This window comes from Orycteropus afer, unplaced genomic scaffold, assembly GCF_000298275.1.
Source record: "Orycteropus afer afer isolate SDZICR_OR568_19922 unplaced genomic scaffold, OryAfe1.0 scaffold00117, whole genome shotgun sequence".
Classification (NCBI taxonomy): Eukaryota; Metazoa; Chordata; class Mammalia; order Tubulidentata; family Orycteropodidae; genus Orycteropus; species Orycteropus afer.
In genome coordinates, this window is record NW_006921704.1 from 3,502,146 (window position 1) to 3,519,897 (window position 17,752).

Below are 17,752 nucleotides of genomic sequence, written 5' to 3' on the forward strand. Positions count from 1 at the left end.
TTTTATTTTTTCAATGATTTTGAATTTTGCTCCACACCGTTCTCCCACTCTATCCAGGATCTCCCACACAGGTCCCCCTCCAAGTGGCTGACAGTGGTGGTTGGGCACGATCTAGTTCTTATGGTCTCACAGCTGTGTATGCTGAGGATCGCATGGTGTTCCAGTCACTTGGACTAATTGTTTCCATGCATCTTTGGTTTTCTTCATTCTTCTTTGCACTGGATGAGGAGAGACCTGTCATTGCATTTAGATGGCCACTTGCAAGCTTTTAAGATCCCAGTTGTTACTTGCCAAAGTAAGATGTGGAACAATGTTTTTGTGTAGTATGTTATGCCAATTGAGCTTGATGTCCCCTGTGGCCATGGTCGCAAGGCCACAGATCCAACCACTCCCTCTGGGTAGCTGGCTGTGACCAAGAAGTGACTACAACCGTGTCCCTTGTCAGCTCTACTTTATACCTGGGAATTCTTACAGAACATACAAATACACTTGTAGAAACATTATCTGCCAACCCTATACATGGTCATGGGCACACTCCCCCCTGCATTGACATACCTAATAGTTCAGCCTGTCCACCCATCTGTCCGCCCATGTATCAATTTTTGCCTTCACTGACAACATAGTACTGTACGTGCAAAAGGGTTCATCTTCATTGTCTGTACCTCCCATGCACCTCTCTATGTCTTCCTCTTCTCAGTGCCACAGTGTTGATCACTCACATTTGGTACATTGCCCTTCTCTTCACCCAAATCAATACCTGTCTCTACCTATTTAATAGTGTTCCCTCCCCTCTTCTCCCACCCCTGGTAACCAACAAAGAAAATTTCCTTCCATATAGAAACCTTTCCTTGACTTTTTACAATAACAGACTAATAAAATATTTGTCCTTCTGTGACTGACTTATTTCACTCAGCATAATGTCCTCCAAGTTCATCCACATTATGCGGTGTTTTGCAGATTATACATTATTCTTTAGTGTTGCATAGTATTCCATTGCGTGTATGTACCCTGGTTTGCTTATCCTTTCTTCTGTTGATGGGCACCTAGATTATTTCCATCTTTTTGCTATTGTAAATAGTGCTGCAGTGAACATGGGTGTGCATATATCTGTTCTTGTCATGGCTTTCACTTCTTTAGGGTATATGTCTAGTAATGGAATGTCGGGGTCAAATGGTATTTCTAATTCCAACTTTTTAAGGAATCCCCATACTGCTTTCCACAATGGTTGTATCATTTTACAGTCCCACCAGCAGTGTATGAGAGTCCCAATCTCTCCACAACCTCGCCAACATTTGTTATTTTCTGTCTTATTAAACTTTGCTACTAGTGCTGGGGCAAGATGGTATCTCATTGTCATTTTGATTTACATCTCTAATGGCTAATGATTGTAAGCATTTCTTCATGTTTGTTGGCTGCCTGAATATCCTCCTTGATGAAGTGTCTATTCATGTCTTCTGCCCATTTTTTAATTGAATTATTTGTCTTTTTGTTGTTGAGGTATTGGAGTTTTCTATAAATTCTAGGGATAAGTCCCTTGTCAGATATGTTGTTGTCAAATTCTTTTTTTCCACCAATCTGTAGGTTCTCTTTTTAGTCTTTTGGAGAAGTCTTTGGAAACACATAAAAATTTAATTTTTAGAAGGTCCAATGCATCTAGTTTATCTTCTGTTGTTTGTACATTTTGGGTTATACTTGATAGTCTATTTTTGCAATATATTAAGGCCCATAAATTTGCCCCTAGTTTTTCTTGAGGAACTGTATAGTTTTAGGTTTCACATTTAAGTCTTTGATTCATCTGGAGTTAGTTTTTGTGTATGGTGTGAGGTACAGATCTTGTTTCATTTTTCTGCAAATGGATATCCATTTTGCCAGTACCATTTGTTAAACAGATAATCTCTTCTCCGTTTAATGGATTTCAGCTCTTTGTCAAAGATCAGCTGACCATAGGTCGATGGATCTGTTTCTGGGTTCTCAATTCTATTTCATTGGTCTATGTATCTGCCGTTGTACCAAAACCAGGCAGTTTTGCCTTCTGTGGCTGTATAGTAGGTTTTGAAATCCGGCAGTGTGAGACCTCCAGCTTTTTTCTTCTTCACTAGTGCTTTGCTTGTCCAAGGTCTCTTTCCTTGCCATATGAAATTAGTGATTGGTTTTTCCATATCCTTAGAGAATGTTGATGGGAATTGGATTGGGATTGCATTGAATGTATAGATCGCTTTGTGTAGAACTGACATTTTCACAGTGTTCAAGCTTCCTGTCCATGTATCTCTGGGCATTTTAATTATGGGTATGTTTTTTATTTTTTGTATTTTTTATGTTTCTTAGATGTTCAGTAATGTGCATAGAATAAAAATACTTGTGTAGTATTTTAAATACCTATTAAAGACAACAGAATAAGGCAGTGTGTTCCAGTATCTAACAATCCTTCCCTATTAAAGGTTTATCTAAAATATAACCATGGTTCCTGTCTGTCATGTTTGTCTCATTCCTCCTTAGCAGAAATCTGGACCTTTCAGTGTTCCAAGACTATGTCTCTGAAATTTATTTATTTATTTATTTTCTCTCCTTTCTCAAAATTGTTCAGTAAATGTCTGTCTGTGCATAGTATTAGGCTGTGTAGATACTAACAAACATAGTAGACATTCTTCCTTGTCACTGACAACATAAAACGAAGTATTAAGGTAAGTAGAGATATTCAGTTTGTGTTTTGAGCATGATCATTATTAATTATAATAAATGACTTTGATACTTGTTATATGCCATGTATTGTACAGTGAGATAGGTACTCTTATTATTATGTTAATTAAGAAACTGAGACTGACAGAGGGGTCACATTCCAGTCACTTATGACTCATGGCAGCCCCATGTGTTACAGTGTAGGACCGTGCTCCATAGGGTTTTCTTGGCTGTAATCTTTATGACAATAAATATCCAGGCCTTTCTTCTGTGGTGCTACTGACTGAGTTCAAACCAAGTAGGTTAGTAGTCAAACAAATTGTACCATTCAGGGACCTCAAGGTCACATAAACCAATAAAACCAAACCTGTTGCCCTCGAATTGAATAATTAAAAGAGTCAGAGTTCAAAGTTAGGTGTGGGATGACAAAGTCTGTGCTCTGAACTTTTATAAGTATAGATGAGGAGAGAAGATGTCCTTGAAGCCATATATATACTCATGTCTGCTATTTGCAAAGTAAGAAACTCTAATGGAGTAGTAGTTAAAGCGTTCAGCTGCTAACCAAAAGGTGAGTAGTTCAAATCCACCAGCACTCCTGGGAGAAAGATGAGGCAGTCTGCTTCTGTAAAGATTTATAGCCTTGGAAACCCTATGGGGCAGTTCTATGCTCTATCGTATTGGGTCAGTATGAGTCAGAATCCACTCGACAGCAGTGGGGTTTTATTTGCAGAGTGCTTTCATCTGTTACCTGTCTCCCAGTCAGAGCTCCCCTCATGAAACCCAATCAGTCATTTGGGATTTCCTGGGAGTTCTGGTGGCATAGTGCCTAAGGCACTTGACTGCTAACCAGACAGCTGGCAGTTCAAACCCACCAGCCACTCCTCGGAAGGAAGGTTGGGCAATCAACTTCCATAGTGATACCACCTCAAAAACCCAAGGAGGGGTCGTTATGAGTCGGGATCGACTTGATGGCACATAACAACAACAACACCCATCTTTAATAGATGAGGAAAATAAGATCCCAAGAAATAAGATGGCCTAGAGTCATACTAGCTTATAAATAAAAGACCAAATTAAAAATATTTTAGTAAGTATTTTAACTCAAGGTCTTAGAATTAGAAATCTCTTGATGGCCAGTGCCAGTACAGTAGTCTTTTACCTAATTTGAAAATATTTATGGTAATTTATATTCCTTTAGTTCTTTATATTCCTGAACTTAAATAGTTCACATGTTTTATTTCACTTAATCCTCACAGCAGTTCTTTTTCATCCCACTTTATGAATGAGGAGTTGGGTTAAAGGTTCACCAAGATCACAGCTGATCTTTGGAGAGCAGAAGGTGGATTGCTGTGTGAGGCTCATGTGCTGCCTGGGAGTTCTGTGTTCCATGTTGAGCAAGATTGAAATCGCCGCTCCTCGCTTTATATGATGTCCAAGGTGGACCTGTTCACCCAAGTTCAGACAGCGGCAGAATATCATTCTTGGATTTCAGTCTTGCCTAACTCACTGGCTCAGGTCACCTCTAGGGAAAGACATAAGGAAATACATATCTTGATTCTTACCCAGGTTGAATATCTTCTTGACATTATTTCTGCATACACTTGGTCCTCTTAAGAGAACAAGCTGTCAGATTGTCAACTTTTTAAATGTACAATCATCAAATAACAATACATCATTCACATCTGTAACACCATGGGGATTAGTCTAAGTCAACATGCTTTTCACTCCAACAGATTAGAATTCATTTGTTTGAAATGAAAACTCAACAACTGAAAAAGGTACTTCCAAGTCATGTTTTCTTGATCACGTTGTTGCTTTTCTGAAAGTGTTGGTGCAGGCAGACTGAGTCACTCTCTGTGATAGACCTTTCCAGATGATCCATGAAATAGTAAGACAAATATTTTTTAGATTCTTAAAGCTGAAGGGTGAAAGCCTATCATTCTCTTCCCTGAGAAAGCAGACCTTATTGAGATTTTCAAAATGCCTTTGTAGCTTTAAAGACTCAAATTCGTTAATATTCATTTTTAATAACCAGAGTTTGTTTTTTTAAATGGATGTTGCATGCTAATGGTACAAAATCCAAAAACTATAAGAATAAAATGTTACTCTCCCATACTCCCCAGGGATGGAGCCCTTAACACCATTTTCTACCATTTTCCAGATAAATTCTGTACATGAACAAGAACATGTGCATAGATAGCTTTTCTATTTTTTAAGCACAAATGATGCTGTTATTTTTTTCAGTTAGCATAATACATAGATTATATGAGATTATTAATACATACATTTACCTTATTCATTTAATAATCTATACTGTTTGTGCTTTCTCCACTCCTTATTCCTTATTTTATTCTTCTAAAGAACCACCTAGGATTTATTTATTTCTTCTTGTTCTGTGTTTTGCTATTGCAAAAACGGCAAGGAGGCCACATGTTCTGACCTCCTCTAATCCCACAAGAGGAAGACAGGATTATCAACAGTAACCCAAGGCCTATTACTGCAAGGCCAAACATGCTGCCTCCCTCCAGCCCTTTCACCAACCAATCCTCCCAAAGCACCCACCACCTCTCTCCTAGGTTCAATAATTCACTGCAGTGGCCACACAGAACTCACAGATTATGGGGTTTATTAGGGAAGCACCAGGCTACAACTCAAGTTCAGGAAGAACGCTCAGTCTCTCTCCCAGCCCACCATCCCTCAGCCAAAAGTCTCTCACAGTCTCTTTCCCAGCAGTGCTGGTCCCTCGGTGTCTCACTCAGCGATGTGTATCTCTTGCGTCTCTTTCCCAGCAGCACGTGTCTCTTTCAGGGGTGCGTGTCTCTTTCAGCAGCACGTCTTCCTCAACCAGCAGTCAGAGAGAGTTCTGCCTCCAGGAGGCCTCCTTTTGGGCCCAGAAGGGTGGTCAAACTAGCCAATCATAGCATCAGAACTCTAAGCACCTGAGAGAGAGTGGGAACCTCCGAGAAATTGGAGGGCTATATAACAGAAATAACCCAGGTGGATAGCTTCAGCAATCAGGAGCTCCTCAATTGCTCATAGAAAATCCCACCTTGGAGTTTACAAAGACTTATGGGTAGAAAAGCCACACTAAGTAATTTACTATACTGCAGCTATCTATTTCTACTTTTATATTTCTTAATTCTGTCCTTTTCTTTGGTTTGTTTTGTTGTTGTTTCTTACTTCTTGAAAGTATTTATTTTCATTCTTTCTTTTTTATTGATATTAATATTAAAGGTTGTGAATTTTCCTCTGAATACTGCTTTAGCTATATCCTATAGGATCTGATATGTAACATTTTCCATTTAATTATTTTTTTAAATATTTTGCAATTTTGGTCTTAATTTTCTCTTTGGCCCAGGAATTATTTAAGAAGGACATTATTGGGTTGTTTTTATGGTTAGAGGGTTGTTTTTTGTTTTTCTACTTTAAATGTTGTTTGTTTTCTCTTTAACTCATCAGTGTTCATGCTCATTGCCTTGTGATCAAATGTTACCTGCATTATTTCTAACCATTTGGAATTTATTAATACTTTATTATATACTAGTATATAGGCTGTTTTTGTGAATATCCTTTGGGTATTTGAAAAAATGAAATATTGTCTGTATAAGGTATGTCGTTGTTGTTATGTGCCGTTGAGTCAACCCCGACTCATAGCGACCCCTCCTTGGTTTTCCAAGGTGGTATCACTACAGAAGTAAATTGCCCAGCCTTCCTTCTGAGGAGTGGCTGTTGGGTTTGAACTGCCAGCCTTCTGGTTAGCAGTCAAGTGTCTTAGGTACTGTGCTACCAATGCTCCTGTTTAAGGCATAGAGTTTAATAAATTTTCATAAGATCTACTTTATTATATCCTATAAATTGTCTCTTATTTATTTTTGTTCATTTAACATATCTCAGACTTAAAAAGAACAACCAAACTCACTGTCGTTGCCAAAGAAGCAGGGAGGCCGCATCTTCTGATTTCCTCTAATCCCACAAGAAGAAGACAGAATCACTGTCAATAGCCCAAGGCCTATTCCAGACATGCTGCCTCCCTCCAGGCCTTTCATCAACCCTGACACCAACTGTTCCTCCTGCAGCACCTATCACCTCTCTGCTGGGTTTGATAATTAGCTGCAGTGGCCACACACAACTCACAGATTGTGGGGTTTATTAGGGAAGCACCAGACAACAATTCAAGTTCAGGAACAATGCTCAGTCTCTCTCAGCCCACCATCTCTCAGCCAACAGTCTCTCTCCCAGCAGTGCATGTCTCTCAGTGTCTCTCTCTCAGCAGTGTGTGTCTCTCAGGAGCATATTTCTCTCAGCAGCATATCTTTCTCAGCCAGCAGTCAGAGAGACTTCTTTTGCCTCTAAAAGGGCTCCTTTTGAGCCAGGCGGAATGACCACTAGCCAATCCCAAAATCAGAATTCTATACACCTGAGAGAGAGAGAACTTCCCAGAAGATTACTCTGCGCTGATTCAACAGAAATACCCCCAGTGGATAACTTTAGCAATCAGGAGCTACTCAATTGTTCACAGTTTACAAAGACTTCTGGCTAGAAAAGCTATACTATGTAATTTATTACACTGCAGTTGTTGAGTCAATTCTGACTTATAGCAACCCCTTCTTGGGTTTCTGAGGTGGTATCTCTACAGAAGTAGATTACCTCATCTTTCTGCCAGCCTTCTGATTACCAGTCAAATGCCTTAGGCACTACAGCACCAGAAAAGTAAATTAATTTCATAAAAATATGGTAAATTAAACCATATTTTTATTTTGTAGTTTTTATCATTTTTGTTTAGTAACTTGATGCCATAAATTTCAGTGCATAGATAGTCATGATTTGGGTGTTCATTATGGATTATATTCTTTACTGTTTTAAAGTCTCTTTCTTATATTCACATAATGCTTTTGGCCTTGACTGATGCTTGTTCAAAACTAAGATTTTGTCCCCTGCTTTCATTTTATTTTCATTTGCCTGGTATTTTTTGATTGTTTTAAAATTTCAAACCATAGGGTGTGTCTCTTGTATATGACATGTAGTTAAATTTTGCTCTGTGATTTAATTTTAGTCTTTTGCTTTTGACTGGTAAGCTTAGTCAGTTTACATTTATTGAGATGATACGTTTTTATCATTGTTTTGTCATATGGTATGCTTTCAGTTTGTGTGTGTGTGTGTGTGTGTGTGTGTATTTTACATTTTTACTATGAAGTCTGGGGATTTTATTTACTTATTATTTTGTGTGTGTTCCTTTCATTTCTTCTAGGAATTTTATTTTATAACCCTAACTTTATAAAATGGAGCCAGTGGTGGCTCAGTGGCAGAATCTTGCCTTCCATGCAGGAGATGGGATGCAATTCCTGGCCACTTCATGTGCAGCCACCATCTGTCAGTGGAGACTTAGGTGCTGAATAGGTTTCAGCAGAGCTTCCAGACTAACAGAGACTAGGAAGAAAAGTCTAGAGATCTACTTCCAAAAATGAGTCAGTGAAAATCCTATGGATCACACTCTGATTCACCAATCATGGAGATGGTACAGAACTGGGCAGTGTTTCATTCCATTGAACATGAGCTCACCCTGAGTTGGGGCCTACTTGACAACAAACTTTATATAATACATAATGTGTAATACTCTTATTTGTTTGCTGTCTATTGACTTTATGTTATAAACCATGCCAATATAAGTAAACTACTACTTCTCCTCCATTCTACCACCAAATTTGGTTTTTCTTCTATAGTTTTTTCATACCTTTTAAAATACTTACAACTCTAATTTTAATTACTTGTTTCAAATACTTTCTTCATTCCTCTCTTAGTTGGCAAAATTTTGCCCTCTAGTACAGTGTTTTTTCATCTGCAGGTCGTGATCTATTAATGAGGTTGTGAAACCAGTTTATTCACCTATGACCAGCATATTATAAGAAATGAAAGAGAAAATAACAATGTGTCTTTCGTAGTAATAGTAACTATTTCATGAAACTCTTTCTTGATATAACATACCAAAAAACCAAACTCACTGCCGTGAACTCGGATATGACTCTTAGTGACCCCTCCTTGAGTTTCCAAGGCAGTATCACTACGGAAGTAGATTGCCCAATCTTCCTTCTGAGCAATGGCTGGTGAGTTTGAACCGCCAGCCTTCTGGTTAGCAGTCAAATGCCTTAGGCACTATGCCATCAGAGCTCCCATTGAGGTATAATCCATACCGCAGACTTCAGTCTTTGATCTTCATCCATAAGTGCTTCAGGTTTTCTTCACTTTCAGCAAGCAAGGTTTGTCATCTGTATGTTGCAGGTTGTTAATGAGTCTTCCTCCAATCCTGATGCCATATTCTTCTTCATATAGTCCAGCTTCTTGGATTATTTGCTCAGCATACAGATTGAATAAGTATAGTGGAAGGATACAGCCCTGACACACACTCTTCCTGATTTCAAACCATGCACTGGTACTATCTTCAAGGAACATTCATTAGAGCTAAAATCAGGCTTAATGCATGTCTGAAATATTTGCTGCCTCTAATTTAAATTTCCTAGTTTGATGCAGTATCTGTGGAAGTAAATTGCCCAGTCTCCCTTCCAAGGAGTGGCTGGTGGGTTTGAACTACCAGCTTTCTGGTTAGTAGTCATATGACTTAGGCACTATCCCACCAGAGCTCCCAGTTAATAAAATTCTTTGGACACGCTTTCTTTCCTTAATATGTTGCACCCTTTGCTGTAATGTCTTCTAGGACAGTATATTCCTGTGGTGAAGTCTACGATCAAGTTAGGGGTAACTTGATCTGGAACTGAATGCAAAAAGAATTCTTTGTTTTGAAGGTCAGCAGTTTTTCCCAAGACATAGTTTATTCTTCTGGTTTTTAGATTCAAGTCTTCTTTTATTTCTGGAAGTTTACTTGGATTGTATTTTTGAGTTTTGTTTTTTTCATGTGACTATATTCTCTTCTTTACAAATATCTATTATGTATATATTGTATGCCCTTTGTTTATATAGTAAAGGTATTATTTTTCCCTTAATTCTTAATTTCCATTTATTTTGCTTGCTTTTCTTAATCCTATCTTTCATGTTTCATACTGTTGTTTCGGTGGAAGTTAGTCTCATCTGTGCTACCTTCACTAGAACTGTCCTTTCTCTGATGTTTTCATTTATCTCTTCCACTTTACTTTTGAGCTTTTTCAGCTCGTATTGTGTCTTCTTCAGTTGTCTTGCCATGTTTTCCTGACCTTTTGTATCTTTGCCGTGAGCTCATTAATTGTTCTCCTATGTTTTCATTCAATGTATTATTACATTATATTTTCTTCATACTTTTCATATGCTCATTGTTCTGTTTCCTCACTTTTTTTAGTATGTAGGTCATAACCTATGTTGCTTTTTTAATTACTATTATTAGTTCTACTCACATTTGAATAAAATTATTTTTTCCCAGGTCATACATTTTCAGGATAGTTGTGACTGGGGAGTTTTTCCAGGCTAAAGAGAATTCTCCCTGCTTAATAGGAATGTTCCTTATGATCCAGAGAAAGAGTTAAGTGAAAGACAGATTTTGAAAATGTGTTTTTAGTCTTTATTTCTCCCTAACCTACGTTGTTGTTGTTATGAGCCGTCAAGTCGGACCCGACTCATAGCGACCCCTCCTTGGGTTTCCGAGGTGGTATCACTATCGAAATAGATTGCCCAACCTTCCTTCCGAGGAGTTGCTAGTGAGTTTGAACCACCAGCCTTCTGGTTAGCAGTCAAGTGCCTTAGGCACTACGCTGATGGTTCTTGCATTTCTGATCCTCTACTCCCAGTGCCTCACCAAGGTACATGCTTCAGGCAAAGATGGTGTTTCTGTGTCACTCCTCATTGATTCCACACCTTACAGTACACCCATTGGTTGAAGGACTGTGCTCTCCTATATTTATGGAGATTTGCTTCCATAGGCACCTACTTTCTGTCTTGTCACACCCTCATTGGATCCTGTTGCATATGTCAGTCTTTCTTTATATTTTGCCGTTTAGGGTTTCAGATGACTCCTAATTTCATTGAAGATTGACCTTATTTTTCTCTTCCTGAATATCCTTGCTATTGAGGGTAAGAAAGATAAGGAGAGAGATGCCATCATCCTTCTATCTTTATTGTTATTATTATTTTACTTTTGGTGACACTATACACAGCAAAACATATACCAATTCAACATGTTCTACATGTACGATTCATTGATATTAGTTACACTTTTCAAATTGTGCCACCATTCTCACTATCCTTTTCCAAATTATTTAACCACCATTAACATGAACTCACAGATCCCCCCACCACCACCCAGGCCCCTCATCTAACTTTCCCAATTACTTTTGTCCATTTGGTCATATAGAGATAATTCTTTAAAGGAGCACAGTGCTCAAGGCAAACATTCTTTACTAATTAAGCTAAATTATTGTTTGATTTACTCCTCGGAAGGAAGGTTGGGCAACCTACTTCCATAGTGATACCACCTCGGAAACCAAGGAGGGGTTGCTATGAGTCTGATCTGACTTGATGGCAATGTTTTGGGCTTTTTGCATATTGTTTGATTTAAAGTTGACTTTAGGGGATACTTTTGATTTAAGGTTTAAAGAATACCTCTGGAAAGTATTTTCAGGGGATCATCAGCCTCAATGGGTCCACAAAGTCTGGATTCCATGAGAATTTTTACCGTATTTTTACCCCTTTTGATCAAAAGTCCTCTATAGAACCTTTGATCAAAAAATTCAGTAATGGTACTGTCTATTTCTTCTGGTCTCATGACCCAGAAGAGGTAGTGTGTGTATGGAAACATATACATTCTATATCCTCCTCCTATTCCTGACTCTCTCTCTTCCTCTGTTGTCCCAGATAAGTAGAGACCAATGGTTGTACTTTGCATAGCCACTTTCAAGCTTTTAAGACCCCAGGCACTACACAGTGAACTAGCAGGTAAAACAGAAATACTAAAACAATATTAGGCCATTGACTAGAATGTACTATAAAACCATAACAGTAAACCTCCAAACCAAGAAAACAAGTCCCATAAGATATTTGGTTATACATAAACAATATCATTAACTGCTCTTTTTGTTGTTGTTCTTATATACTGCTATCTTAAAATAAGTCATCTCTACCTATCCATTACCTTTTAATTTTGACAATATACATCCCAGTTAAGTCACCACCATTAGACTTGTTTTAAAGATGAGGAATTTGTTGCCTTAAAAGTTATTTTGATTGGGGAGCTCTGGTAGCATAGTGCCTAAGGCACTCAACTGCTAACCAGAAGGCTGGCGGTTCAAACCCACCAGCCATTCCTCGGAAGGAAGGTTGAGCAATCTATTTCTGTGTGATTCTGCCTCGGAAACCCAAGGAGGGGTCGCTATGAGTCGAGTCCAACTCAACAGCACATAACAACAACAACAGGACCATATACCTGTCAGTGAGAATGAACTGGCAAAGTCTTGAGCCAGAATTCAGTACAAAGAGGGATGCCTTATAAATAAAATGTAAATAAAAGCCCAGTTGCTCTCTTTTATCTATGCAGGGGAGCTTGTATTGTGCTGTTGTTTTTCATAAGATCTAATTCATTATGATGACTTTATTCATGAGCTAGGGTTCAATCACTAAACCTGTTTTCATCCTACATTCAGTCAGTTGTCAAGTCAGCTCCTAGCTCGTGACAACCTTTATGAGTCAGAATAGAACTGTGCTCCATAGTGTTTTCAGTGGCTGATATTTTTGAAATCAATTGTTGGGCCTTTCTTCTGAGGTACCTCTGGGTGGGCTCAAGCCTTTAACCTTCCAGTTAGCAGCTGAATACGTTAACCATGTGTATCATCTCGGGACTTCCAGTACCTGCATTGAAAAACTATTATGAACCAAACCTGAGGGGAGGAGAGGAAGAAAGGTAAAAATTCCGTTACTTACTGGTCTTATATTCTCCTTGTCCCCAGACCTAGACTTTTCCTTTCATCTCCACAACTCTTCTGAGCTAGCTTTATCATCCCTTTTTGAAATATGAAGAAGCTGAGGCAAAAGAGCCTAAGTAACTTACCAAAGACACCAAGTTAGGAAGTGTTAATACCTGGCTCCAACTTCTGAACTCTTCTAACTATACCTTTCTGCCTTCAGGGTTACCATATTCAGTGAATTAAAGGTATCTGTAACCATCACTCTGGTATTCTGTAAAGATGAAATCAGAAGATCCACAAAAGAGAATCCCAGATGCTTTGTGTTCATCATTCAAGCTGGTGAAGCACCTACTTTCCTTGTTCTAAGGGCCCACTTCTCTGAGCAGTTTTCAAAATCACACCCAACACTTTGCATGTTTTCAACCTGCAGCTTGTAGCCATTAATTAGTTCCTATGAGTTAAGTCATTGTTATCTCATTTTACAGATGAGACAGGCAGTAGAGAGAGAGGTTAGATAATTTTTTCAGGATCAGCAATGCATCCCAGGAGAGCTGAGGCTGGACCTCTCCAGCTCAGGCTACAACATGTTGACTGTCCTAAGGAGGATGCCCTAATCTTGACTACCTTCATAACCTGCACTGTGAAATAGATTATCTCTTATCTATCTATCTATCTATTTATTTATACTATTTTCATAGTGTATTATAAAACATGGTAACAGATGTGAAAAAGAAAGGGAAAATTAAGGATTTTATATGCAGGAAGCTTATTTCCAACAAAATATTTCAGGTTGTGAATCTAAAAGCATTCTAGTTTAAAATTGCTAGCATCAATACTCTCTTTATAACAAAGAAAGGGTTACAGGGAAAGGCACTGACTTGTTCTGAGAGGGCTGTCAGTAATAGTGGAGTCTGTGGTGGCACACATGGTTACACACTTGGCTAGTGGCCAAAAGGTTGGTAGTTTGAACCCACTGAGAAAAAGTCCTGGAGATGGACTTTGGGAAAATCAGCCATTGAAAACCCTATAGGACACTGTGCTGCTCTGACACACATGGGGTTGCCATGAGTCAGAATCAACTCAACAGCAAGTGGTTTTTTATTATTAAACAGTAAGAAGTGAAATATATTTCTGTTTGTAATTTTAGCTGTCTTTTCTTTCATCAAGAAACTGTCTTTTGAGAACAAGTAAATGTGTAACTCCATAAAGTGTGGCTAGCTTTAAAAAGGAGTGAGGGGGGAGGACAAAGATGCTATGAAATTACCAAAAGAGTCTTATTTTTATACAGTTGCACTGTAATGGAAATAAACTCAGACTCCTCAGGCACCAGTGGGGTCCAAGCATGAGTGGAGGATTTCTTATTTTTCTTCCTAAGTGACATTTTAATAGACAGTTTTTTATACGTAATGAGGTTTTTGGAGTAGCAGGTATGCAAGCAAACAGAAAAGAAAGCCATACTTAATATGTAGGTAGATGTTGCAGCACTTTTTTTTTTTTTTTTTTTGGTACATGAATTTCATTATCTCCAATGATAACTTTGTTGAAAGCACCCACAAATATATTTGGGGCTAAGTTTTATAACACAGATCCAGAATCTAATGACTAAGAGCCCCAGCTCGTGACACATGTCAGCCTCAGATAGATGGTACATTTTCTGTTTTAAAGACTCAAACAAAACTTTTCACATTCTTCTTTGAAAAAAACAAAATTACATTTGAAGTCCTTTTTCACCCAAACACATTTTGAGATAAGAGCTCACAAGTCTTGACATTATTTCATTTTGTTATGCGCATCTGTCAAGGAACTGAGATACGATACAGCTACTAAAAACTGATGATTGTGGAACAGAGAGACTTGACAGCATTTCATTTCCTTTATGTTCTGATTATACATTTATCAGAAAACCTGTATCTCTTCTAGTTCAACTAGAAATTGGCAGAATTCAAGAACTCAAAGGCTTGGCAAAGAACTGTCCTATTATTTGGTATCATCTTACATTTTAGAGAAGTTGCTTGGTTGAGTCATTGTTAAAGCTTTTGCTTCTCTTTTCATTATTGTGGTCCACTATCCACGGATCACATTTCTATAAGCCCCATAACTACTTTGCTGCACAAATTAAATGCCAGGATATTTCATACATATACGCCAGAGTTTCAATGCTTGTCAATCATAGTTTATAAAATATCAGAATTACTACCTGATATTAACATCCAAATCCATTGTGCTCATTTTATGTGTGAAAATGAGAAACCCTTGCTCAGACATGAGGTTTCCCAGCCTTTTTGTTACCCTGTTCTTAATTTATCTCCAGGTTTGGAGTCAGTAAAATGATTCTTACTTATCAATTTAATGTAGTGATAAAAATATATCTACGAATCAGAATGATGAGCACTAAGGTGGATCTCTACAGGTTGTTCGGTATTCTGCCCAACCCTGCTGAGGGTTTTAATGGGCTCATTCCTACATAGAATAAAAAGAAACCTGGTTTTTAGTTGTGTCTCAACTAGTGATATGATTTGATTCACTTGAAGAAGTGGACATAGAAATACATCATCTGAGGGAGGAGGCATTTTAAACATGACTTTTATTCTTGTCTTTTTTTTTTTAAACAGGTGTACTTCAAAAGGAATTATCCAGATATTACTCACAACGGCCATGTGCTGATGAGCACTTCCAATGGACAGCCCTCAGCCTTAACTATTTTTGAGACAGCACTGTGATTCTTCTAAGATGTCAAGTTTATTCCAGTGGCATTTTCCAGTAGTTTTTGCACTGTGTAAACTATATTGTAATTTAAAAAAAAAAAAAAAAAAACCTCTTGCAACAGATATTTACACATACAAGGTGTTAGTTTATTTTGATTTTCTCCCACCTTCACCCAGTGGTTTCAAGCTCTCACAAAATGATTTATATTTTTATTTAAATGTTATATTTTATTTCTTATCCAAATCAGAGGTGCAGGCCACCAATAAAATCTGTCTACCAAGTTTGTGCCTTTAAGAGACTCCAGAGCCAAATCTCATTTTGTAGGGTATAAGGCAAAGCTGTCACAGATTTTTCTTTTTTACTTCCCCAAAATAACGTAGTACGTTCCAGTTATATCAGGGATTATGTTTACTTGAAGACTGTGTGAAGTTGCCATTTTGTCTCACCACTTTCATTAGCATAACTAGGATCACTTCCCCCAATGTCGTATTAAAATAGTATAGATAACACCGATAGAAAGAACAAAAAATAATTTTATGTGAGAAGATGGTAGAACAAGTCTACCCTCACCCCTAAAACAAGGGCATGGTCAAAATATGGAAGGATGATACTCGCTTCATGTTCTAGGAAGAGCAAATAATACTCTCAATATAGGAGCCCTTTATAGATGATTTGATCATAAAGAATGCAAGCATGGCCACTGGTCATCTTTTAGATTTGTGTGACTCTCACATGGGATCCGTGTTGCAGTTTTATACTCAGCATGGTGAGATGTTTTAAAAAGGTCAAATACAGTAAAACCTCTGTAACTGTAATTCTTGGAGAATATGGTGTTATTTTTATTGGGATTTCTAGTTTACCCTCTGTTGCCTATAAACCTTTTGGTTTAGCCATTATTGAAACCTTTTCTAAATTTCATGCAAAGGCTTTTCTGACTTACTGAGAAAAACTGGAAGTCATTGTAAACATTGAGTGTAATTATGCAGTGCATTTTTCAGATACATCCAAAAGGGTCATCTTCAGGAGCCTGCCCATGTTAGTTTACTTCTGATCACTAATAGTAGTTTCTTTAGGTCTGATTGGTGGTGACTATGGTATCTTGAGTTCAAGTTTGTAAACATTTTACTGTCATGGTTTAAAGTGCTCTCTCATGACCTCTCAAAATAAGTATAACTACCCTCAAATTGCATATTAATATATACACATACATGTGTGTTTATGAGTGTGTTTATGTGTGTGTGTTCATATGGCAGGTTTTTATACTTTTCAAAAGAAAGATGTTTTCTAAGACCAAGTCTTTAAAAGCACACACACACAACAAACTACCAAAATTCATTGAATGTGGTAGTTGTTTGACTCTTGTATGTAAAAATATATGGTTACTATTTAGTTCAATAAACCACACATAGTAAGTTGTTCATTAATAGTGGTTAGTATTTCTGGAGACTGAAATGACAATAGTGATGATAATGAAGTTTGTTAAAACAGTAGAAATCACTGAAATGTGTATATGTTTTTTTGGTATTTGGAGGTTGAAGGCAGTTATATGACTTGTTTGTATTTTATTTCTGTGTTAACTTCATCACTTTTTTTAATGAAGCTGAATTCATTAGAAATAAATGAGTTTTCATCTCCATTCAGAGATCTGTATTTTTGTTCTTTGATGGATTACTAACTCATGTCTTTGCTGCTGAAAGCCAATGAGTTTTCCAAAACTACATGTTGTTAATATCTTCCATTATTAACTGGTTCTCTTGACCAATTAGATGTCCCAAATATTCTAAGCAGATAAACATATTTCAGACATATTGAAATATTTGCTATTGAAGTAGCCTAGTTGCATCCCTTGGGCACGGGTGGTGGGGGGGATGGGACGGGGGGAGCAGTATTAGCTTATGGCCCAGGCTTGGACAAGTTGGGTTGTTTGTTAGTTTCTTTTTAAAGGTAACTTTGGCCTAAACAAACACAAAAACATTTATTGCTGCTACATTTAAAACATGATAGAACCTTGGGTCTCAAAGTATGGTCCCTGGACTAGCAGCATCAGTATCACCTGGGAACTTGTTTGAAATGCAAATTCTTGTGCCTCACTCCAGATCTAGCGAAGGAGAAACTCCAGTGGTGGGGACTAGCAATCTGTTTTAACAAGCTGTCTTAGTTATCTAAAAGCAAAAAACAAACCCACTGCCATCAAGTCAATTCCAACTCATACAGACCCTATAGGACAGAGTAGAACTGCCCTATAAGGTTTCCAAGGCTGTTTATGGATTAATCTTTATGGATGCAGACTGGCTCATCTTTCTCCCACAGAGCTGTTGGTGGGTTCAAATTGCTGACCTTTTGGTTAGCAGCCAAATGCTTTATCCACCACCAGAGCAACTATCTTAGTTATCTTGTTGTTGTTGTTGTTGTTGTTGTTATGTGCCGTCGAGTCGGCCCCGACTCATAGCAACCCCTCCTTGGGTTTCCGAGGCAGTATCACTACGGAAGTA

General features: G+C 37.9%; 1 protein-coding gene across 1 annotated transcript in view; it reads left to right on the forward strand.

The window, feature by feature from the left end:
* Positions 1-15,274, forward strand: part of ABCC4 (ATP binding cassette subfamily C member 4) — a 441,806-nt gene extending 426,532 nt beyond the window's left edge. The window contains exon 30 of the mRNA XM_007944012.1: positions 15,167-15,274. Within this exon, the coding sequence (XP_007942203.1) occupies positions 15,167-15,274 (108 nt within the window). The remainder of the gene's footprint in view (positions 1-15,166) is intronic.
* Positions 15,275-17,752: the final 2,478 nt, after the last annotated feature.